This window comes from Lontra canadensis, unplaced genomic scaffold (genome assembly GCF_010015895.1).
Source record: "Lontra canadensis isolate GAN:19392208 unplaced genomic scaffold, GSC_riverotter_1.0 scaffold12, whole genome shotgun sequence".
Lineage (NCBI taxonomy): Eukaryota > Metazoa > Chordata > Mammalia > Carnivora > Mustelidae > Lontra > Lontra canadensis.
The window spans coordinates 28,787,344-28,813,190 of NW_022631006.1; the positions used below are offsets into that span (position 1 = coordinate 28,787,344).

The 25,847-nt window shown below is 41.7% G+C and overlaps 1 protein-coding gene across 3 annotated transcripts; it reads right to left on the reverse strand.

Moving 5' to 3' along the window:
* Positions 1-7,403: 7,403 nt before the first annotated feature.
* TTC5 (tetratricopeptide repeat domain 5) lies at positions 7,404-25,356 on the reverse strand. Of its 3 annotated transcripts, none has more exons than XM_032856940.1 (10): positions 25,283-25,356; positions 21,441-21,621; positions 19,832-20,043; positions 19,319-19,469; positions 18,169-18,260; positions 16,004-16,060; positions 15,308-15,454; positions 14,909-15,123; positions 11,079-11,223; positions 7,408-8,312 (listed from the first exon to the last, which is right to left on the reverse strand). In XM_032856940.1, exons 1-10 carry the CDS (start codon positions 25,331-25,333, stop codon positions 8,193-8,195), a joined length of 1,371 nt encoding a protein of 456 aa, XP_032712831.1. In that variant the 5' UTR covers positions 25,334-25,356; the 3' UTR covers positions 7,408-8,192. The 3 variants fall into 3 exon arrangements, with proteins under 3 accessions (XP_032712833.1, XP_032712831.1, XP_032712832.1); XM_032856941.1 differs by having other exon boundaries at positions 7,410-8,312; positions 21,489-21,621; XM_032856942.1 differs by lacking the exon at positions 11,079-11,223 and having other exon boundaries at positions 7,404-8,312.
* Positions 25,357-25,847: the final 491 nt, after the last annotated feature.

A 25,847-nucleotide genomic window follows, 5' to 3' on the forward strand; every position in this document is an offset into this window, starting at 1 on the left:
AAAAAAAGATAATACAAATGGAAAGAAAATAAATGAGATATTTAGAAGGTATGATTAACATATCCAATGAAAGACTGCATATAAGAAATGAAGAAGAAACTGTCAGACTTCACAAGTTTCTGACCTGGATAACTAAACACACGTGAGGTCAGCTGCTAATATGGAGACAACAGAGGTGGATGCCAGAGATAATGAGTTGTGTTTCAGAGATTGTGGATTTAAAGTGTCTGTGGCGCATACAGCCTTGTAAGCTGGTATAAATCTATCACTAATGCTTAGAGAAACCATCTGGAAATAAAGATTTAGGAAAATTGGTAATTCATTTGGTAATTGAACACATAGCTCTGAATGAAACAGTGAAAGCAGAATGTTTCCAGGAAGAGAAGCCGCAGGCCACAGGTAGAACTCCTAAGGCCACCATTGTTTAAATATGGGAAGAGAAAGTGTACATGCAGGAAGTAGGACTCAGGAAGATTCTGACCTCACACCAGGGCTATGCTCATCCACAAATCAGAAACAAATGCCTATATTGGCACTGTTCATTGCGCTCATGGTTATTCTCTCAGATTGAGCGCTCGGCGTTTCGTTTCACCTCTCAGTTCTTCCCCTAATCACTATAATTAGGCTTCTTTTCCATCCCCTGAAGAACCTAGTTATAAGCTTCAACTTCTGCAACCCTTGGAGGATCCTCCTCCTGGCAGTTCCGTGTTGGATTGCACTGTGTCAGCCTGCTAAGCTGGAACTACATTTCCAAGTATCCTCTGCCCTTCACAGTTCTGGTTTGGAGTGGGCCAAAAAAGCAATTTTCACAAGACCTACAAGGTGGAAATCAATCCGTAGTCATTACTCCGAAGGTCGTTGTGGCAAGAGGTGGTGACAGACACAGAGGTGTCAACAAGTTCCAATTTGTTCTCACTCTCCCCTACTCTGCCCTGCTCTTCTTTACAATGGACGGGCAGGCCATACAGACTGTGTTTACAGTGATATAGCCTCCCAAAGACACCTCCCTAACTTCCCTCTGCTGTCCCATTTCAGTGCCTGGTTGTGCTTGGCTTCTCTGACTGGCTGGGGATTCCTAACTTCCTCCTGCCCTCTGACAAGTGTAGAAGGTCTAATTTGTATGATAAATCCTTTATCCCGTAATTCATAAAGGTTCTGCTCCCAATTAAACCATGGACTGATATATTCCATCCTCTCATGCCCTAATTTTGACCCCTATATTCCATATTCTGATAAAGAATAGCACAATTTCCACTGTCCCTCTCTCTCTCTCTCTTTTTTTTTTTTTTTCAAGATTTTATTTATTTGTCAGAGAAAGAGAGAGAGAGAGCACAGCAGGGGGAGCCACAGGTGGAGGGAAAAGCCTCCTGGGCAAGGAGCCCAATGCGGACTCGATTCCAGGACTCTGGAATCATGACCTGAGCCAAAGGCAAATGCTTAGCTACTGAGCCACTCAGGTATCCCTCCGACTTCTTTGAAAGGCTAGAGACCACATTGACCTACAAGAGGAGCAACTACCAGAGCAGGAGCCCTGCACTATAGGCTCTTCACTCCAATAGAATACAGTTTCAGCATTATTATTATTCTGCATACAATGTGTCAGCACCCTCTATATTAGTTGAATATGTCCTTCTTTCCTAATCCACCATCTATCCAGCCAGCCATCTATCTGTCATTGAGTCAGGCAATGTCTAACCCTCCGAGGTATGTGACAATGTCTAAAGCTCAAAGGTAAGTATGAATTCGTGTCTATCCTTAAAAAGTTCAAACCATATAACCAAGTATTTCTAACACAATAAAACATATGCCATATAATATAGAATGTACAAAGTGCTGTATCATTTCCTAAACATATGTTCCTAACTTTTTAATATGGTTTCCTCAGTCCTGGATGTCCTCTGTTATATTTCACATCAAATTCAAAAGTAACTAACAAATATTTTGTTAAAATGCTCAATATCTGTATGTTGGCTAACTGAATTTAAATTTTAAAAATGTTCAATATCACAGATAAAGGAATATAAATTTAAAAGAATGAAGTGTCTATGTTGCCTATCAGATATAAAAACCATACACCACGTTATGAATAGCCATTCTTATAACAGTTGGGAAGGGAGAAAAATCAATAGTATGAAGATACAAATAAAATTAATAAAATGGAAAAAAAACTACAAAATATGGGGGTAAACAAAGTCAAGTTCTTTCAAGACTTGTAAGAGACAAACTGCTGAAAGAAAAGATACAAAGTACGAATAAACAATATCAGTAGAGAAAAAGAGAACAAAAATTCTCATACCACAAAGAATAAATAAATAAGGAACATAGTACAAATAATTTGGTAAATTTGAAAACTTAAATGAGATGGATAAATTACTAAAAAATAAAAATATCACAATAAAATCAAGAGAATAAGAAACATTAAAGAATTTAAATCAGTAGTTAATCTTTCCATTAAAAAATGCCAGGCGGTAGAAGATATGAATAGACATTTTTTCCATGAAGACATCCAGATGGCTAACAGACACATGAAAAGATCCTCAACATCACTCATCGTCAGGGAAATACAAACCAAAATTACGGTGAGATATCTCCTCACACCTGTCAGAATGGCTAAAATTAACAATTTAAGAAACATATGTTGGTAAGGATGCAGAGAAAGAGGAACAATTTTGCACTGTTGGTGGGAATGCAAACTGGTACAATCACTCTGGAAAACAGTATGGAGGTTCCTCAGAAAGTTAAAAATAGAGCTACCCTACACTCCAGCAATTGCACTACAGGTATTTACCCAAAGGATACAAACACAGTGATTCAAAGGGGCACCTGCACCCCAATGTTTATTGCAGCATTATCAACAATATCCCAACTACGGAGAGGGCCCAAATGCCCATCGACTGGAGAATGGATAAAGATACACACACACACACACACACACACACACACACACACACACAGGAATATTACTCAGCCATAAAAAAGAATGAAATCTTGCCACTTGCAACAATGTGGATGGAACTAGAGGGTATTGTGCTAAATGAAATAAGTCAGTCAGAGAAAAACAAATATCATATGATTTCACTCACTCATCTGGAATTTAAGAAACAAAACAGATGAACAGAAGGAAAGAAAAAAAAATGGAGACAAACCATAAGGGACTCTTTAACTACAGAGGACAAACAGGGTTGCTGGAGGGGAGGTGGGCAGGGGATGGGCTAGATGGGTGATGGGGATTAAAGAGGGCACTTGTTAGGAAGAGCACTGGGTGTTATACATAAGTGATGAATCACTAAATTCTACATCTGAAACCAATATTACACTATAACTGGAATTTAAATAACTAACTAGAATTTAAATAAAAATATGAAACAACAACAATGAAAAAAGTCAGGTACTGATAATTTTATATGCAAGTTTTACCAAGAAAAAGATAAACTGATTTAAAATAAACTTTTCGGGGTGCCTGGGTGGCTAAGTGGGTTAAGCCGATGCCTTCTGCTCAGGTCATGATCCCAGCATCGTGGGATCAAGTCCCTCATCGGGCTCCTTGCTGGGCAGGGAGCCTGCTTCTCCCTCTGCCTCTGCCTGCCACTCTGCCTGCCTGTGCGCTCGCTCTCTCTCTCTGACAAATAAATAAATAAAGTCTTAAAAAAATAAAATAAACTTTTCAAATAAACATGTAGAAAAAATACTCTTTTACTCATTGTATGAGGCTAGCATATGTTTCATATCAAAACCAGACTAGAGGGGCACCTGGGTGGCTCAGTGGGTTAAGGCCTCTGCCTTTGGCTCACGTCATGATCCCAGGGTGCTGGGATCCAGCCCTGCATCGGGCTCTCTGCTCAGTGGGGAGCCTGCTTCCCTTCCTCTCTCTCTGCCTGCCTCTCTGCTTACTTGTGATCTCTGTCAAATAAATAAAAATCTTTAATAAAAAAAAACAGACTAGACTATTATGTGCTTTTAATATACACTTGATCTAAGATTCTACACCTGTTTTGAGTATTTGCCATGAAAAGGTGTTATAATTTATCCAATGCTTTTTCTGCATTTACTGAGAGGGCAAATAATTTTTCTCCTTTAATCTGCTAATGTGGGAAGTAGAACACTCGACTTTCAATTAATAAACCAAACTTGCATTCTTGGTACAAACCTTCCTTAGTCAGGATATATATTTTTGTATATATTGCTGGATTCACTTGCTTACTATTTAGGATTTTATATCTGTGGGTCACGAGTGAAATTTATTAGTTTGTGAGTTTACACTTTTTATTAAATATTAAAAATATTTCCTTTAAGTATAGCAACAAGACCAGGATGCTTGTATTCAGCATCACTTGTATTCAGCATACTGGAGGTCATAACTACACAGAAAAGAAAAGGTAACATGTAAAAGGACTGGAAAGGAAAATACAAAACAGTCATTATTTGTATGTTGAAAACCTAACAGAGGCAACAAATTATTAGAATGAGAGATTCTGAAAAGGTCACAGCTATGAAAAATATATAAAACAGCCAGTTGGAGGCACCTGGGTGGCTCAGCCGGTTAAGCATCTGCCTTCAGCTCAGGTCATGGTCCTAGGATCCAGCCCTGTGTCAGGCCCCCTTCTCAATGGGAAACCTGCTTCTCCCTCTCCCTCCGCAGCTCTCCCTGCTTGTGCTCATGCACGCTCTCACCCTCTCTCGCAAATAAATAAATAAAATCTTAAAAAAAAGCCAGTTGTATTTCTATTCCCAAACATAGCAAATGTAACTTTTTTTTTAATTTTTTTATTTTTTCAGCGTAACAGTATTATTTTTGCACCACACCCAGTGCTCCATGCAATCCGTGCCCTCTACAATACCCACCACCTGGATCCCCTAACCTCCCACCCCCTGCCCCTTCAAAACCCTCAGATTGTTTTTCAGAGTCCATAGTCTCTCATGGTTCACCTCCCCTTCCAATTTCCCTCAACTCCCTTCTCCTCTCCATCTCCCCTTTTCCTCCATGCTATTTGTTATGCTCCACAAATAAGTGAAACCATATAATTGACTTTCTCTGCTTGACTTATTTCACTCAGCATAATCTCTTCCAGTCCTGTCCATGTTGCTACAAAAGTTGGGTATTCATCCTTTCTGATGGAGGCATAATACCCCATAGTGTCTATGGACCACATCTTCCTTATCCATTCGTCCGCTGAAGGGCATCTTGGTTCTTTCCACAGTTTGGCGACCGTGGCCATTGCTGCTATAAACATTGGGGTACAGATGGCCCTTCTTTTCACTACATCTGTATCTTTGGGGTAAATACCCAGATGACACTATTTACAATAGCACTGAATACTATTTAGTATTTAGGAATAAATTTAATAAAATATATATAAGAGGTGCCTGGGTGGCTCAGTTGGTGAAACGACTGCCTTTAGCTCAGGTCATGATCCTGGATCAGGCTCCCTGCTCTGCAGGAAGTCTCCTTCTCTCTTTTACCCTTCCCCCTCTCAAGCTCTTTCTTTTCTCTCTCAAGTAAAATCTTAAAAAAAAAATAAAATATATATAAGACTTTTCTGGAAAAAGTATATAATTATATTGAAAGACATTGAAGAAGACTTAAATAAATGAAGAAAATCATGGATAAGAAGATTCAAAGCTATAAAGATGTCTATTTTCCTAAACTGATCTATATATGGAATGCAATCCCTCCCTCCATCTATTCCCCCTCCCCCCCTTCTCATTAACTCTCTCTGAGGTGGGGGGGGAGGGGAGAATAAGTAGCTCCAGGTGGTGATGATGCGGTTGGTCTGGGGACCAGTCTTTTGAGAGCCATTGCTATTAAAGAAACTCTTACACATTCAGGACAAGTGCAGAATATTAATAATGTGCTACCTTGACAACAACAAACCCAAACATCCTTGAACAGTAGGATGACTAAACTGTGGCACAATCATACAATGAAATATTTTCCAGCTGTGAAAACAAATGAGCTCATGGAGAGGCACACAAGGGCTTCTAAGATACTAGGGATGTTCTAGTTTATAAGCCAGGCGGACATTTTCACAGGTATTCTAATTACTCTCTAAACTACGTACACATTTGCATACTCACCTGAACATGTACTTCATCTTAAATCTTTTAAGTTCTGTTTCACTCTACTGTAGAGGTCGTTTTTAGTCAAACAGGTTTGAGCGTTAGAAGGTAGAGAGGCCCACAGCCACCACCCCCCCACCCCCCCCCCCCCCCCCGCCCATCCGGCGCCCCACCTCAAAATTTCCATAGGTCCTCACTGACCAATGTGCTACTCACAACCAGGCACAGTTACCAAAAACGGGAGAATTCCATAGGCCGAATTACCTCAACATCTCCCTTTAAATACAGCCCCCACCCACTGCCTCAAGGCAGACAGCCCCTCCTCTGCCCTCCTGCCTGCTGCTCCCTAGTGGTGTAGTCAATAAACTTCTCTCCTTTTCTGCCTCAGGTCCATTCTTTCATCACCTGCGCCACCAGCTTCCAACCGATGGTCGCCCCACATCTGGGAGCCCCATCCAATGAAGACACCCCATTTAGGCACATTTCTCTACTGTCTGGTCCTAACACCAAGTATGTAAAATCACACCCAGGACTTAGGTAAAAGGGGAAGTGTGACTGGCTCTCATCTCTCTACTGACTCGAATGCACACACATCACACCACCCCCACACCCTCCCCAGTTGCTTTCAGCCTTTTCTCAAGGCATTTTACAACCCCTTCAAGTTCCTGATTGCTCTTCCATGACTGTAGGTCTCAAAATCAATGCCCAGAACTGCACACAAAACTCCATGTGTGGGCTGTGTTGAAAACTCCCTGGCTACTGGATTCACTGGTACAGTCAGAAAACAGAGCTTTTTGCAACTGTGCACATGGACTACTCATACTAACTTTATCTACTAAAATTCCCAGTAATTTTTCGCACATGATGCTAAAAAGACACCTATGAAGTTGGCCTTTTGGGACCAAAACAATGACTTCAAGCTTTTATCTTAGATTCAGCCCTTGTAACTTCTTCAGTTTTATCATCCATTATTATCATCCATTTAGCTTATTTTTATCACCCATTCTCTGAGCAGTCCTCTGAGTTTTATATTCTTTATAAAATGAATGCGTCACCAATGATATTCAAGCTCAACAAGACCGTGGTGCCTGAGTGGTTCAGTCAGTTAAGTGTCCCACTTGGTCTTGGCTCAGATCATGATCTCAGGGTCCAGAGATCAAGTCCCAAGTCAGGCTCCACACTCAGTGGGGTCTGTTGAAAGATTCTCTCCCCTATTCCTCCCCCTACCGTCTCCCTCTCAAATAAATAAATAAATCTTAAGGGGTAAAAAAAACTACTACAAAACATATCACTATAATCTAAAGGAACTGAATACTTAGCTCCCTCTGGTCTTGCAGCCCAGTAACACTATTAGAATAATTTTACTGTCATCTTGTACCATGGTGAGGGCCACCCCTAGGGATGACAGAAGGGTGAAATGGTAGGAACCTATTTCCCAGTGACTTTGTGGGGTTACCATTCCTGCCTTGGGCTGCCTGTTGTCAGAATTCTTTTAACTGGGAGAGAAATGAACTATTTTATGTGAAGAAAAAAAGGGTGGTGTGGGGTGGCAGGAGAGAGTACAGATTGAAGTGATCCTAAAACCAAAATCTAAGCTTGGAGAGAATAAAGCCAAACTACAGTATTCTTTTTCTCCAAACAAATTTAATTCTGTTCTAGCCCCAAAGAAGGGGAAGAACCTAAAGTTTAAAAATAAAAATAAAATAAAAATTGAAAAAAAAAAAAAAAAACAAGCCATTAAAAAATTAAGCCCCCTCCCTCAGCAATAAATACTGAAATGATATATACACATGAGGCTCAGGAGGAAGGCAAGAACAGGAACCTTGGGAACACCATCCCATGGCAAGATCCCACACTTCTACCAATTCCATGCTCTTTGCCTAAAACACAGAAGAGCAATGAAAGAGGCTGCAGGTATTACACCAAGGAGTGTGTGGCCTCAGAGAGAGCTTGAACAGGATAAAAGGAGGAAAAGAAGAGACACACAGTGTCTCACAGGGCAGAGGAAAGGAAAAGTCATCATCTCAAACATCCCCCGCAGCCTGGCTAAGTCACGGGATGTAGGTGGTCCAGCTGCTAAGTGCCCATGAGCTTCTCCTCTCAACCCGACTCCTTAGCATGCAAGTCAGGTAAGGTCATTCACACTGGGGCCGAGATGCCACTGTGGCAGCAGCCTGACTGCTGGAGCCCTGAGGCTTCCCATTCACCACCAGCAGGAGGGGTGTCTCCACACGAACACTGGAAAAGCAATAGTCCTAGAAAAGACAAACACACAGAGGTTCGTTACAGATCCTAAGATGGAAGCAACGTCAGCACAAGGATACACCAGTAGACCTTTCTCCCCATTCCTTCCCCCTCAGGACATACACCCCTTACCTCTATCTCACATTAAAGAAACAAAGCTGAGCTAGCAAAGGGATGTCATTTTCCCCAAGTTTTCAATCTTCAGAAGGAAAATCTGGGGAAAGTAACACGCCAGTAATACCACTACAAGAACGGGACAATTCTCTGAAAAAAGACAGGTTCCGGCACAGCCTAGCAAAAGAGCACCACCACCAGTTCTTACAGAATCTGCCCTTCCTGTTGTTTCCTGACAAAACCAGATACACAGAGGGGCACCAGGCAGGCTCAGTCAGTGGAGCATGTGACTCTTGATCTCTGAGCTGTGAGTTCGAGCCCATGCTGGATGTAGAGCTTACTTAAAAATAAAATCTTAGGGGCATCAGAGTGGCTCAGTCATTAAGCATCTGCCTTCAGCTCAGGTCATGATCCCAGGGTCCCGGGATCAAGCCCCACATCAGGCTCCCTGCTCCGTGGGGAGTCTGCTTCTCCTTCTCCCTTTCCCCCTGCTTGTGTTCCCTCTCTCACTGTGTATCTCTCTGTCAAATAAATAAAATATTTTAAAAAATAAATAAAATAGAATCTTAAAAACAAAAACAAAAACCCAGATACACAGAGCCACCAGTAAAAATTCTGAGAAACTCTAAGTCCAAGTGTTTGTAAGGCCCGAAATTAATCTGCCAAATATAAATTCGAGTTACCTCTCCTTTTGCATCAGCAGGAAGAAACAGAATGTGTAGTTTAGACATTCTTCTAATAACAGAAAAGACAGCTCCCTTTACCAGTTCAAATGTATTTTAAGTTATAAAACATGTTAAAAAAAGATCTTTATCCAAAAAATACTTTCCCACCAGGAGTGTGAAGGCAGCCCTTTTAAGTCAAAGTAATGAGGTGAATTAAATCAAATTTTTTTAACATCCTAACAGGAATATGGGCAATGACCAAAAAAAAAAAAAAAAAAAAAAAAAAAAGGTTAATAAAAAAAAAAAAAAAAAAGAAAAAAAAAAAAGTTGATTTATAAAAGGAATATAAATAGTCAATAAACATCTGATAAAATGTCCAACCTCACCAATATTCAAGAAACCAAAGCAAAACAATACTGATGCTGTATTTTTCATGTAAAAGCAACATATAATGTTTCAAAGGTTTCTCCCCAGAGCTGAGAAAACTACAAACAAACACTTGCTCACATCTACTGTTGGTAAGAACTGGTACGACATTCCAAAAATTAACTTGGCAATATGTAGCAAAAGTCCTAGAATTCTGCATACCCTTTAGAGCCAGAATTCTACCTTAAAATTCATTTAAGTAAATAATCCTGGACACAGACAGATACAAATTTTTTCACTACAGTGCCTTTATGACAGGGAAAAATTAGAAATAATCTATATCTGGGAGCAGTGTATTTTTTCTGTAAATGGCCAAATAACAGTTTAGGCTTTACGGGCTCTACAGTCTCTGTCACAGAACTATTCAACTCAGACACTGCAAAAAGCAGCCACAAACAATCATGAACAAATGAACGTGGCTAGGTTCCAAAAAAATTAATTTGTGGACACTGAAATTTGGATTTTCGGAATTTTCAGGAATCACCAATTATTCTTCTTCTTCCAATTGCTTTTATTTGAAAATACAGACACTATTCTTGTCTCACAGGCCATATGAAACAGGCAGGGAGCCAGATTTGGTCAATAGGCCACCAGCTGTCAACCCCTAATCTAAATGTGAAAAATGGTTAAACAGCGACTCATGTAAGATTTCTGTGATGATGAAATGAGCCAGTACAGGCAAAAAAGCTCTTAACCCAGCATCTAGCAGTCAGTTAAGTTTTCAGTAAATGTTAACTATCATCATCGTCCTTATCACCACCTCTGCGTGTCCATTTAAAACAATGTTGTAGAATATGTAAAAACACAGGAAATGTTCACAAACATTACATATACTATTCTGCTCTTTTTAAAAATATACATATGAATGTGCATGTGCAGATTTATGAAAAAAAAGACTGGAGGTGTACAGACGAAACCGCTAACAGTAACAACATCTGAGTGATAATATTTTGGTCCAGTTTTTAAAAAATGTTTGTTGAGATAACTGGCATCTAACATTGTGCAAGTTTAAGGTGTAAACATGTTTATTTAATGTATTTATATACTGGAATCTGATGACCACCACGGTGTTCCCTAACACCTCTATCATGTCATGTAATTGTCATTGCTTTTTTTGTCATGGGAACAATTAAGATCTAGTCTCTTGGCAGCTCGGAATACCATGTTGTTGTCTGTAATCACTGTACTAAACATTAGGTCTCCAGGACACATTTAACTACTGCAAGTCTGATCCTTAAACAATATCTCCCTAATATGCCCACTCCCACGGCCCCTGGCAACTACAATTGTAGTCTCTGTTCTCCTAATTTCAGCTTTATTACTTTCCAGAGAAGTGATATCATACAGTATTTGTCTTTCTCTGTCCAGTCCTTTTTTAAAATTCTTTTTGTTTACCAGTAGTTTCCCTTTTTAGTAAAAAAAAAAAAAAAAAAAAAAAAATTACATGTATGCATACGTATACACACATACATATACATATACATGCATTATTTTACATGTTTGTTAAAGGAAATAAACTCAGCCCCACTTTCAGAGCCTATGAGCTGGGAACAAATCCTGGCCATCACTCACTTTTCCTTTGTGCTGAATTTGGTGAAGCCGGAGGTTGGGCTCGGGAATGGCTACAGAGTCCCCAATGAGCACTCCCCAACTCTGTACCATGTTATACACCATCACTGCATAGCAAGGTCCATCTGAATCTACCAGGCCAAATGTACTGCCAGGTTAAGATGGGTTAAGGGAGGGGTGGGGAGGAAAGTGGGCAGGAAAGAAGAGCAAAAACAGTGGTTTTAAAATACCAACAAAATAAACAAATGCTTTCTCAGTTACTTAGAACACTTATGACTGGTAACCATCATCCACTACGCACGTCTGAGTCTTCATTTTTCATACATATATAATATCTTTGATAAAGGTTACGCACAAGACTCATCAGTCACTTTGCCACACACTTGAGATGTATGGACGCTGGGACCATTCAACAAATACTAATAATGAACCAGCTCAAAATGTGGCAGCTGCAACTTTATTCCTGGTCTATCAATTTAACCATCATAACCTTCCAATTCTCTAAGCATCACCACCAATGTCACTGAATCCCACAAACTTTCAGTGAATACCTATCATGTGTCAAGCTTTGTGCTTAGTGAGAAGACAGTGATCCAGCTATGAGTAAGCTTACAGTCTAGGAGGAGTCAGACACTTAAATCGTCACTTACAAGACAAGTGTGAGAGGTGCTAGAAAAGCTTATCCCCCATGCTGAGTTCAGTGAGGCCAAAGGTGGGACCATGGGAACCCAGAGGAGAAAGCAGGGGAGGTTTCCTTGAGAAGGAGAGCCTCAAACGGAATGTAAAGGATGAAAAATTATCTGGGTTACAAAAAGAAAACTAATCCTCAGTAGGAACAGAAAACCTCTGGGGGAATGGGAATAGGGATTACCTGGGAGAGAACACAAGAGAACTTTCTGAGGTGCTGGTAAGTAATGCGCTCTATCTTGACAGGTGTTTGGGTTACATAGATGTATGTTATTCAAAATTTAGCAAACGTACACTAAGATTTGTATATTTCATTCTACATAAATTTTACATAAAAAGAAGAAAACTAAATACTGAACTCTAGTTAATAATTACATGCTTAAGCATTTAGGGGAAAGTATGTTGATCTTTGCAATTTACTCTGCAATGCTCCAAAAATAAGATGGATTAATAGATTAATAAGGGGACATAGAGATACATGAGGAACCAAGTAAGGTATTAATGGTAGAATATGGGTGGTTGGGTATGCAGATTTTTTTTTAAGATTTATTTTTTAAGATTTATTTATTTGTCAAAGAGAGAGAGAGAGCACAAACAGACAGCGGCAGAGAGAGAAGCAGGCTCCCCATTGAGGAAGGAGCCCAATGTGGGACTCGATCCCAGGACCCTGGGATCATGACCTGTGCTGAAGGCAGCCACTTAACCAACTGAGCCACCCAGGCGTCCCTGTTCACTGCAAAATTCTTTTAATTTTGCGGTGTCTGAAAAGTTTAAAATAAAATGTTGGGGGGAAAATGTGAATTGTATCAAGAAGCAGCCAAAGGATTATCCAGACAGACATGAGCTGTGTGTAAAGGTATGGAGGCATGAAAACAGCCGTTCTGGAACCTACAAAACTATGACAAGACAGGAACAAGAGGCACAAGTGGGAAAGTGAAAGAAGAGAATGGAAAGAGGCAGGCACAGAGCAGATTATGAAGGACTTTGCATCCTAAGCTAATCTAAGAGTTCAAACTTTATCCTGAAAGTAAGCACAGGCGTAAGAAGGGATTTTATACAGGAAATGCCATCTAATATTGTGTTGCTTCTCTACACTGTGAAAATATTTCTCCACACTGTGAAAATATTTCTCCGCACTGTGGAACACTGGACAAAAAACAAGGAGTCCAAAGACCTGTCTGGAGAAGCAATAAGGGGCCACATTGTGTCCACAGAGACGGGGCGGTAGGGGAATGTATTGGACTTGATGAGTGCCGTAACGCAGGAGAATGGAGAATTCCAGAACAACTTCCAGAAGTCTTAATTAAGTGACTGAGCAGAAGTGCACCACTGATTGACAAGAAAGTCAGGGTGGAGAAACAGTTTAGAGAGAAAGAGAAAGCAAGCAATTTTGGACATAGTGAGTTAGACATATCTGTTGGGAGCCCAGAGGCAGCTGGATATAGGAATTCAAACTTAGAAATGAGGCTTGGACTGGAGATACACCTGTGAGCATGGTGGGGGCAGCCACAGCCTTGTATTTATAGGACATCACCAAAGGAGATGACCTCTAAAGATGGGAAAGAACTGGGGCTCATGCCACCACTTGGTACACCCAAATTCATAACCAACACCGCAATCAAGCCCAGCACTCTGCTAGTGAATCCAATCAAAGCCTCAGAACTGTAAGTCTCCTGGTAAAGGGAGAAAAGAGGAAAGGACAAAAACAGCATCCTTCTGGACTTAACATTTGTAAGTTAAAAAGAGAAACCAAGGAGTGACAAAATATTTGTCCTCGAGACCCCCTAAAATCCACATTTGTCCATCTCTCCTTCTCATTCCTCTCAGTTTTCGGGTCTGCACTAGTTAACTAAACTTTTCTCTACTACTTTCTTGCTCTTCAACTCGCGCATCTCTAGAGAATGCCACGGAGAAAGTTCAGGCATGTAACAGGATGCATTTGGATTTGGATGAAGCAGAAGAGATATGAAAAGGAACAGTGAGAAGGAAGTCAAAATGTTGTAGAGCCATGTAGTGGAAGCCACTGGACCAAACACTGGTGATGCCAGACAAAATAAATTCAGTAGAAAACAAAAAAAGGAAACCAGTCAATGAGGGATCAGGAAGTAAGGAAAGGACCAAGGGTAATGACATGAACTAAACTGCAATTTTTCAAGAGTTAAAAATTTTCTAAGTGAAGGACGCCTGGGTGGCTCAGTCAGTTAAGCATCTGCCTTCAGCTCAGGTCATGATCACATGGTCTTAGGATGGAATCCCGCACTGGGCTTTCTGCTCAGCGGGGAGCCTGCTTCTCCCTCTCCCTGTGCTTGCTGCTCCCCCTGCCTGTGCTCTCTCTCTCTCTGACAAATGAATAAAATCTTTTAAATAAATAAATATCTAAGTGCCTAGATAGCTCAGTCAGTACAATGTGTGACTCACGACCTCAGGGTTGTGGGTTCAAGCCCTGCACTAAGAGTGTACAGATTACTTAAAGATAAAATCTTTCAATGAATCACTGAACACTATATCAAAAACTAACAGTGTATTATGTTTGCTAATTGAACATAATAAAAGTAAATAAAAATAAAATCTTTTAAAAATACGTATTTTCTGAGAGAATGTTCTTAACTCATTCTCTCTGCTAGACTGTAAGCACCTTCACTTGGATCCTTTACATTTCACTCCCTACCACACATATACCAGATGCTCAATAAATATTTGTTGAATAACATCTAAGACTATCTCCCCATCAGGCCTTAAATTCTAACTTAAAGCTAACCTTCCAGAACTGCCTAGGCATACCAAAGTCCCAACAGGACTAAAAACTCTCCCTCTTCCAACTTCTGGGATCATGAAAACACAAAGAGGCAGAATTTCAAGGTTTCCATCTGCCTTATAAAAACAGCATTCAAATTTCAGCTATGGATGTAGGAATCCAGAGCACCAAGCTCTGGGAGGGGAAAAAAAAAACAAAAAACAGGTGATGACAAAATCTAGGGAGAGATTTGTGAAACATCTCCTAGATAATACCTGCTCATAGGACAGTCAGCAAAGCAGAACACACTAATCTGTGACCACCAAAAACGTCCTCACTGTCAGAGAAGGGCCAGGAAGTAAAACCCATTGGTTCAAAAGAATGAAAAAGAGGAAAGGCAAGAGAAACTCACAAAGGGACCTTCTCCTCTGTGGTGAGGCTGAACACCACCTTTCCTAGGACCACAGCACCACTGTTCACCCCAGGCTGTAGGGCACTCAGTGGCTTGAGCTCCAGGGTCAATTTCTGCCCAGAGGCTGACTGGTAGCGCCCATCGCCACAAGGGCCTAGATGGGCTGGGCGCAAGCTTCCCAGCATGCTCTGCAACTTTTTGGCCTTCACCTTTCCCTGCAAAAAAAAAGAAAAGGAAAAAGATAAAAAGCTATAAACTAGTCACTCTCTGTAAGAGTCTACTCCTACTCCCACCTACCCACTTCTGTAGATAGAGTCACTACGAATGAAGCCTATTTTATTCTTATTGTATTGACCCCCAGGAGAAGAAAAGCAGGATCCAGCCTTTTGACACCTTTACCTTGCTCTCAAGGAGGCTGGTTAATCTATTCAGGAATTCCAGAAGTTGCTGCTCTCGTCTCCGGGGCTCTGGCCAGGCAGGGTCCAGTGCTGCAGCCTGAGAGAAGCCCTCCAGGGCCTCCCCATAATTCTCTTCATATTTATGTAACTGCACAAAAAGTAAATGAACACCTCCCAATTACATGTGTATCTAACACGAACTATGCTGGGGGAGTAACAGCACAATGTGCTAGGAATCTACAGAAATAAATTGTTTTCTTTCTAGTAGTTTCCCTGATCTATGACAAACAGCCTAAAGAAAGAACAATGCTTTACATCCCTCCTCCTGGCTCAGGGAATCACAAATCCCGAAGATGGAAACATTTCAAAGACACTAACTTCCAAATTCGAACATAGTTACGCTGCATACAGTGGGTCATTCTATTTTTATATTTATAACGAACATTTCAGAAGAGTCTCCTAAACTGTCCCTCCATCCTCTGTGTACCCTCCTGCCTCCTCGGCCCCGTCCTCTTTCCTACCATAGACTCCATCAGATCTTAAGTCAAACTGGGCCAACCCTCCCTTGAAATAATGTGGCTTTTCTCTCATAGTTTGTACTCAGCCCTGTCCCTATGAATACTCAGTTATTGTCCCAGGCAAAGACTCAGATGTCACCTAGGTGACTTGCAGATGACCACCACCCCACAGGTCTTACCGTTGCCCTGTTCAGATGAAGATCAGGATTGCTGCAAGCTGTCCTATCAACCTTCTCCTGTAGCAGGAGAAAAGGATGATCAGTGGATCCTGTCTCATTCTTTTTTTTTTTTTTAAAGATTTTATTCATTTATTTGACAGACAGAGATCACAAGTAGGCAGAGAGGCAGGCAGAGAGAGAGGGGGAGGCAAGCTTTCTGCTGAGCAGAGAGCCCGATGCGGGGCTCGATCCCAGGACCCCGAGATCATGACCTGAGCCAAAGGCAGAGGCTTTAACCCACTGAGCCACCCAGGCACCCCTCCTGTCTCATTCTTACGGATGGCCATGCCCAACATGGCCTAGTCCTCTCCCCCTGCAAAAATTCGAGTTTCTTCCTTGTCAAAATGTTACCTATACCCATACTGTTATACAGTAATTGCCTGAGTGATATATTACGTAGTCCCTGACACCTTAAGGAGGTAAGGGTTTGGGGATGTGTATGAAACTTTGAATATAATCTATCCATGCAATAGTACAAAAATGAACGTATAAAAGCATTTTGATTAAAAAAAAATTTAATGGTGATATAATGGTATAAATGAGGAAAACCTAGAAAAGAAATGTCATCAATTTAATGCATTTCCTGTGCGCATTAGCCCCGCTCCAGATACAGGCAGAAGCATGTTTCTACATTCAAGCCTCCTTCAAAATCCACTGAAAATCAAATTCTGATTCTCTAATTTAAATAGATGACCAGAAACCACAGGAAAGTGCAGACGGATGTGAAGAAACTGCTATGTTAATGGCCATGTTCAGCTTATTTTTCCGATTATGTTCATTGCCTAGCACGTTATAAAAGTAAAAACAACATGGATTAAAACTATTTAAATGCGGACGCCTGGGTGGCTCAGTCAGTTAAGCTGCTGCCTTTGGCTCAGGTCTTGATCCCAGGGTCCTGGGATTGAGTCCCGCATTAGGCACCTTGCTCGGCAGGGAGCCTGCTTCTCTTTCCGCCTCTGCCTGCTGCTCTGCCTGCTTGTACACTCGCTCTCTCTCTCTCTTTCTCTCTCTCTCTCTGACAAATATATAAAATCTTAAAAAAAAAAAACTGTTTAAATGGTTGGTTTAAACATGTTTGAAAATGCAGATTTGGGTAAAGAAATTAAGAGTTAAAAGCAACAATTTAGTGGAAGCCAAATATAAAATTTTTAAAGAATACACCGTTACTATTTTTTAAAATGTAAACATCCACCAAAGTAAGAAATTAGACTAAAATATAACTCCTGTGCCTTCAAGTTCCCGGATGGAAAAAACGTCAGTCCCTCAACTACAAACATGAACAGAAGGTAGCTATATTCTCTATTCTGTCACACAGAACAAATAAGTAATACTAAGTTAAAAGACAATTCTTTATGTCAAGACAAGCAAGAAAGCAAAAAAAGAGAGATGAATATGAGGCCCAAATAAAAACTGCTTAGGCCAATGTGAACTTTCTTATAAGGAGTAATCAAGAGCTCAAGCCTGAAGGAATCCCTCATGTACGCGACTGTTGATAAAAAAACAGCCTGAAAGGCCTAAGCAGAACATGAGCTCCACTGGACTGATCCTGAAGAAATGATGCAGAGTAAGCTAGACGCTGTTTTCTATTGTAAAGCTTTCATTTTTAAGTAATCTCTACACCCCACATGGGGATTAAACTCACAACCCCGAGATCAAGAGTCTTATGCTGAGCCAGCCAAGTGTCTCCACTGTTTTTGATTTTGATTTTAGCCTGTGGGAAACCCAGAGTCATAGTGTCTCACGGTTAATCGCAGGATAGCACTTCATTTATACTTAAGTATTAGAGCTTTCATTTTTCTTTAAACATATACAAATATTAATAAACATTATTTTAATATAGACTTTTTTCCCCACCACAAAAGATGAACACATTGGGATGGGTTCTGGGATTTGGTCATAAGTGCCCGCAGGAAATCCAGGTAGTTCAAAGAGCTATCTAGCACTGAGGAACCCTTTAAGTAGCTGCTAATACCCCAGTTATAAGAAGAAATAAGTCACCCCTGCAGACACAGCTTTGCAAAACCATGCACACTTGATGCCACTGATTACTGTCCATGTTGCTTGCTAAAGAGCCACAGAGAAGACTGAATGACACTCTTGCTTCTGTTGTGACCATAAATACTTACTGCTTGGGCATAGGCACTGAGGGCTTGCTGGGAGATCTTTGGGTTCTGGCCAGTATTGAAGTAAAGAGAAAGATACGCATTCCCCAGAATATCTGAAATAGAAACAAACAGATTCTGGTTCCTCGCGTAAGGGGCTTAGAAGTCACCACTCCACCCTGATGGACTGAAAAACCCACAACTCTTCTTGGATCCATAAGACAGGGAACAACGCAGGGCAAACTACTGCCCCTAAAACTGGAGACAGACAGGCAAACACAGGTCTTGTGGCTCACCAGGGCAGAAACTCACGAGCCGCGGAAACCAGTGCTGAGGTAGGAACACCTCAAACGTAACTGACGAAGAGCTGGGGGTTCAATATGGACAAGTCAGGGAGTCAGAAACTCCCAGGGTCCCAGGCATAAGGAGGTCCCCACAATACTGTTGAGATTTACCTCCAGAAGCTCAACCAGATTCGTATAGCAAGTATCCAAGAAAAATCCCCTTCTTTCCCCTACTTCCAGCAGGGTAAAGGGGAGAAAGAACTGTTCTGAAATATGCTAGAGCACCCTGTTCCTCATGAGGCCTGCCCTCAGAAGAAACTAGCTAACTAGAGCCTAACTAACCTAAGGAAGGAAAATTTCCATCTGGCTGTAGCCATCCACGTGGGGGAGGGGAGACACCCAGCCACAGCCCACTCTAGCCACCCTGCCCCACCTAAGTAGGGGAAAAACCCTGAGAAACACAGTGGTGAGTCACCTCAGAGCCCAGGTTCAGGATATGACCTATTTTGGTTACCCTCAAAAGACTCTCTGAAAGGTCCCCCATCTGACAGACCCCAGTGATAACACCGTATTTAGTATACTCCCAATTCCACTGGGATAAAGAGGGGAACACAGAGTCAAAGCAGAAACCTGAGCAGACTGCACAAAAGCCCTGCCTTGCTTATGTGGAAGCATAAGCATCCTCTCTTGGACGAAAAGATCCAAGAGTTCCTAGAACCGTGGTTCATCAAAATACCTTTCAGGCTTCTTCAAAACAAAGATGCCCAGGCTTGACATTAAAAATCAGACACAATAGGTGGGCTCCAGAAGATTCTGGCATGTGTGGCCATGTTGAGAACCACTGCTCTAGAAACTTGTGGGACTGTGGGAGATCTTTCAAGAGCACTCACACCAGGAGCGGCCATCGTGGACATCCATCTGCACAGCCAACTTAGCCTGTCGGACACTGTCCATGACATGACGAGAATGTTCATCTCCAGTGTCAGTTCGCAGCTGGCGAAGCACCATGGACAGGTTTTGAAGAGAAACCTTGTTCTTGCACTGCAAACAGAGAAGACACATATGCAACCTTCCTGATTCTAATTCCCCTTTCCAGATCTTTTCTATCTTTATCTTCTAAATCTAATTTCTCATCTTGATTCTTAGCACTGTCTACAAGGATCAACTTGGCTGTTAATTTTTCTTCACTTCTCATCTACCCCTGAAACTGATCCCATCATCTTCTTCCTTTCTTAGTCTCTATCCCTGTTTTCCTCAGCCACATCTGCTCCCTGTCTCTTCCTCCCCTCTGATTCCATTCTCCTAGGTCTAGTACAGTCCTATTCTGGTATTCACATCCTAGGGAGATTCACAGAACCAAAGGAATGTTGGCCTTCCCATCTGTGTTTCCCCAGTTGGCTCACATGGGTCAGGGCTCCTGAGAAGCAGGTGTGGGCAGCCGCAATATCGCCTTTCTTCCAGTACACCTCTCCCAGCTGGTTCCAGGCTTCCACCAGCTTGGGCTCCAGCTTCACAGCCTTTGACAGAAGCTCCTCAGCCTTAGGACTGTAGTCTGGAGTCACATTCAGTGCCTTCCCAGTCAGCATCAGAACCTGTGCCTTGCCCTGGACAGAACCTAAGAGGAAGGGAAAATGGAGGAAATTGGAAAAACCCAGGCAGTCTTAGAGAAGACCAGGGCACTTTTCTCAAGACATAACCTCAGGTCGGCCCCAGGAATGAAATAGTTGAAGAAAATCTTTATGAACAAACCACTTATTGAAAGCCTACCAAGGCAGAGTAGTATGTTAGGTAATGGGGAAACAAAGAGAGTATTATGCCTACCTTGGAAGGGCTTACAATCTAGTGGAGAGGACAAAGCATATTCATGGAAGATTAAAACAACAATGAAAAGGGGCATACGCCAATAAATGGGCTTTACCAAGTGAAAAGGAGGGGAACCTGGGTGACAGTTAAGCATCCAACTCTTGATTTCAGCTCATGTCATGATCTCAGGATCGTGAGATCAAGCCCCACATCAGGCTCCATGCTCAGCAGAGAGTCTGCTTGGGATTCTCTCTCTCCCACTGCTCCTCCCTCACTGACTCCCCACCCCAAACAACATGCTTGCTCACTCTCGCTCCCTCAAATAAATAAATCTTTAAAAAGGTTTTAAAAAGAAGTGAAAAGGAGAAAAGACAAGATCCTCCAGGTAAGAAAATGATGTACACAAAGACAGAGAGGCAGAAACCCATGTGGCATGTTCAAGGGAGAATAGATAGTCCAACCTGAAAAACCCAAAAAGTTCCTCTGTAAGTAAGGAGTCAGAGATAAGGGTAGAAGAGAAAAAAAAAAAAAAGAAAGAAAAGAAAAATGGTCAGTGAGACCTGAATACCAAATTAAGGTGTTTAGACTTCAACCAGTCAATAGTAGGAATCTCTGAATATACTTGAGCAAGGAGGCAGAAAAAAAGGTAAGATTAAATACAGGAAGTAATATTTAGAAAGATAATTGCATGATCATTACATATATTAATTTGGAAGTAAAAGAAATTAGAGGCAGAAAGGTCAGTTAAGAGATTAAGGGCACCTGGGTAGCACAGACAGTTGAGTATCCGTCCAGCTCTGGGTTTCAGCTCAGGTCATGATCTTGGAGTCTTGAGATCAACCCCCGAGTAAGGCTCCACTCAGCCAACAGGGAGTCTCCTCCCCCTCCCCCTTGCCCGTCCCCCAACTCTCTCTCTCTCTTTCTCTCTCTCTCTCACACACACACACACACACACACAGACCCTCTCTCTCTCTCCCCCCTTCTCAAGTAAGTAAATAAATCATTAAAAAAAAAAAAGTAGTTTAAGGAACAGTTATGTTCTTTTATTTCATGGCATCTGCTATAATCAAACTTCAGAAAACATAGTTTAAAGGACTAAAAGGTAGCCATCCCACAGAGGGGCCCTCAGAAGAAATACTCTGTTGTACCATCCTGTAGCAACCACAAATGGGATACCAAAGGGTTTACAAAGGGAGAGCAAAACTCTACTGCATTTCAGTGAAGGGCAGGGGGTTGTGCGCTCCTTGCCACTCATACCCACTACTTCCTCCATCTGCTGCAGGGTCTTCTCCATCTCCTCCCGCACATCCTGTTGCTTCCTTCCAGCATCCTCAACACCATGTGTCTCGAAATAGCACTCTCGAAACGAATACAGCTGATCCACCAGTTCCTGGGAAGTGTAAGAATGGTACCATTAAGAGGAGAGAATGCCAGACACGGAAATTGGAAACTGGCTAGCCATACCAGCTCTGTTCTAGAAATACGGATCCGCTCTCTCACTGAGGAATGACACAAAAGGCAAGCAGACGGGTCTCCCAAAATGCCACAGATCATGAAGAAAAGTAGCCAGGTCCCAGACCACTCTCGTGTGATCCCCTGCCGGTCTCAGCACCATGATGATAGTTCTCTCTCCTCCAGCCCCAGCAGGGCTTCCAGCATGACTAAGCACTTCATGTACCACAGTCAAGAGGAGGGAAACACTTTGCAACTTGAGATAAAACAGAGTTAATAAGGTAATAAGGTTACTGGTCCCCAGAGCACAAAACTTCGAAATGCACCCTTAAAGCTGGACTTCCTAACAAAAACAATCCTATCCCTGATTTTTCTTGTACTAGTACCTGAGCTTTGCAATGATGATGACCAACATGAGAGAACCATTGCTTTCCACAACAAACCAATCAATTTAAGTTTGAGGATCTTGGTATTTTTACAGGATTTTGTTTCTTTAAATATTTGTGGATTTTGTTGTTTTATTTTGTTTTGTTTTGTTTTTGTCAAGTTACCTTCTGGATCTCTTGCATTTGACCCAAGTAAATGTTCCCTTTCCTACCTTTTTTTTTAAAGATTTTATTTATTTGTTTCAGAAAGAGAGAGAGCATGAGAGGAGAGAAGCAGACTGACTCCCTGCTAATCAGGGAGCCTGACATAGGACTTGATCCGGGGATTCCAGGATCACGACCTGAGCTGAAGGCAGTTGCTTAAGGAACTGAGCCACCTAGGCACCTCTCCCCCCCGCCCCGTTTCCTATTTTAAATGCCTCTGTCTCTGAGTCTTCCTGTGACAACAAAGCCTTTCCGCTATCTATTCTTTACTGAAACTGACCAACAGCAGAAATACATAACACAGTTCTGTCACATCTTAACTACCTCTACAGCACATCCTAAACCCATCTACCTGTCTCCTTCTCACTAGGACTATCCAGGACTAAAACAGCACCATTACTTGCCTGGACTGCTACAATAGCTTCTAACCTGGTCATCTTGTTTCTACTCTCTCCCATTCTCCTCATTGTAGTCAGGACAACCTTACAAAAATGTACATCACGTTTCCGTAGTGTAGTGGTTATCACATTCGCCTCACACAAAAATGTATATCACATCACATCACAAACTGTGTTCCACTATAGAGAGAATAAAATCTAACTCCTAATCATAGCCTAGAAGACTGTACGATCTGACCTCACACTACTATTCACCCTGCCACAACTTCTTCTCCCTTCACTCTCACATGCCCTCCCTTCTACAATAATCAAGCCACACTGGCTTTCATTCAGTTCCTCAGATCCAGCAAACGCAATCCCACCCTGGGGGTTCATACCTGCTATTCCCTCTGCCTGGACACTCTTTCCCTAGATCTTCGCACACCTCATTCCTCATTATCATTTAGACCTCAGTTCACTATAAACTTCTCAGAGAGGCTCTCCCTGACTACCCAAACTAAAGTAACCACTTCCTCTTCTGCCCACTGTTAATCATACTTATTTTTCTTCACAGTCCCTATCAGCTGAAATTGTGTGGCCTATACAGTAACAGTCTGTTGTTGTCTCCACCCCTAGAATGTAAGCTCCAAGAAGGGAGGGTCCTAATCTCCCATCTCCCACCTTCAGAGCTATACCTGAGCACGACAGCAGGGCTTAGGACATGACAGGCTCTCATTAAAAATGTTGACGGAATGGCTTAACGAATCATCGCTGTCTCTAACACTCATGTGCTATACTTAATTTAAAACCCTGCCCACAGCAAAGAAAATGGACAGTACCCTCTGTAGCAGCAATGTTTCTCAAATATTCTTTGTGTTATTTTCAGGACTCAGCCTGCAGATTCCGATTTTAGAAGTTTTAGCAGAATGCAAACACCTTTTAACAAGCACCGCAGATGACTGTAATGAAAATGGCCTGTAAAACACACTTTGAGAAATAACCTTTTATGACATTCCTTCTGTCCTAAAATGACAAGGAAATCAAAACATACTACCATTCCCATGGATAGCAGTATCACTATCCTTTTCCTATCCTCTCCTCCATTTCCCCATTCCATTCCTGCACCATTCCTGTCCACCCACCCCAAGATACCCCAAGGTACTTGCTTAATCCATCTACCACAAATGAGCCCAGGAAAAGAGAGTTCTCAGCAAAACTTGTAACACAATTCCTTTTGCCCTGCAATCAGCATGGCTGTAAATTAGGAATTTTAGAGAGGGTTTCATTGTCTGCTTCTAGTCCTGAAAACGAATATGCAAGAAATTATTTGGCTTTGTTGTTTTGTTTTGCTGGAGTGAACATTTTTAATAACTTCTTGTCTCATGGAAAAATTAACGTATGTAAGTTGCTAAAATTCATGTAAGTACACAAAAAAAAATACAAAGTAAGAAATTCCTCATTATCTCCCAAACAATCTCAGAGATAACCACTGTTTAGTATACATATACTAACATATATACACAATGCTTCCAATATGGAGCCAGGATTCAGAATCTCTGATTTCAGCCAGTCACACTAGGAATTCCCCAGTCACACTAGGGAATGAAATTAAATTAATCTCAGTCATAATCTCAGTCAAGTGGAAGTAAAATAAAGTTCACACTCTAAAAGGTGTTATTATCTTAGTCTCCTCAAAAAACAAACAAATCTCACCAATGTTTAAACTTTTGCATTACAAGCCTTTAAGCAGGTTATAAACCTGCCACAGGTCTAATGTTTATTCCAGAGGGAGGCATCTGGCCAGCTCAGTCTGAAGGGCATGCAACCCTTGATCTCCAGGTGGTGAGTTTGAGCCAAACGTTGGGTATGGAGATTACTTCAATAAATAAAACTTTTTAAAAAATAAAAATAAAAAATAAATTCTAGGCTGTCTTAGAACACAAAGAACTCAGTTTCTGAGGTTTAAGGAAAATCTTGGGTCACTGAAAGAAGGTAAAGAGCAAACAAGCAGTTAGTGGCTACCTACCAAGTACAAAAGACTAGTCCTAGTCACAACGGCAGTCAACTCTGAACTGGGTGGAATGTGGACCCCTCGGCATCAGATGCCAAACTGGGATTGCAAGTGTGCAGAAGAATCAAAACTGTTGAGTCCTGAGGGGACTGACCAGGATACTAGTGGTGCAAGCTCTTACTCTGCTTGTTGCCCATTTCAAAGCAGGTAAGCAGCGAAGAAATGGCCTTTGTGGGAATCACAACACATGATAAGAGCCCCTGCAGATCTACCATACACATGTGTATACGACTTGTGACGGGTGAACGGAGGGAGAAGAAAAACCTCCCTAAGAACGTGCAAGAATAAAGTTAGGAGCAACAAATCCTCTTCCACACGGGACTGGAACTGAGTGTAGTCAGGGCGGCAGCAGGAGGTCCTATCACACGGCAGCGCTCCTCCCCCGGCCCGGGAGGCTCCCCTCTCCCACCTCCGCTGCACCCTCAGGAGTTGTTATAGTAACCGCACTGACACATGCAGCGTCCTGCATGCGCCACGGAATTCGCTGGTACTACATAAACTGGGCTCCCCGCTTCTTCCCGAGCAACAAAGGCACATACAGATTTTAATCTATGGTCCCACCTGCAATTTCTGCAAGACCTGCTTGACTTCCTCGTCTTCATCAGCCATCATTTCCCAGCCACTCTCTGCTTCTCCGCCCCCAACTTTGTAACCACAGAGACTCATACCCACCCACCCAACCCCGCATCGTGGAGCCAGAGCGACATCTAGGGCACTGGAGGCTTATCTGCATCTGAGTAGAGGAGCTGGTGGATTAATGGGTTTGGTTTGGGGTTTTTGATTTTGCTTTTTACGTGTCCAAACATTTTTTTAATTTAAAAAAATGGACTAATTATACATTTAATAAATTAAAATGGTGGTTTCTGATTGCAAGAAAAAAAACAAAAAAAAAGTTGTTGTATAAGAATCACTGTAAAGTTACAATGCAAATACATTTTTTTTTGTGAAAAGGCATAAAATTTCCTTTATGGGCAACTTGTCATTTATCCATCGTGTAATATCAAATACACCTGTACTCCCGTAAAATAAATATGATTCTTTTGAGGGCAAAGAGCCAAATCAAAGACATCACTGAGGAAAAACTTGAATAGTAGACTATGAATTCTACAGAAGACAAAAGCTCTAA

Excerpts from the sequence above, each read along its gene's own strand:
- TTC5 (XM_032856940.1), bottom strand. The coding sequence starts at position 25,333 with ATGATGGCTGATGAAGACGAGGAAGTCAAGCAGGTCTTGCAGAAATTG. Across the intron at positions 21,622-25,282 it reads AGGTCTTGCAGAAATTGCAG|GAACTGGTGGATCAGCTGTA; the intron begins GTGGGACCATAG and ends TACACTTCCCAG. Across the intron at positions 8,313-11,078 it reads AAATTCAGCACAAAGGAAAA|GACTATTGCTTTTCCAGTGT; the intron begins GTGAGTGATGGC and ends TGTCTTTTCTAG.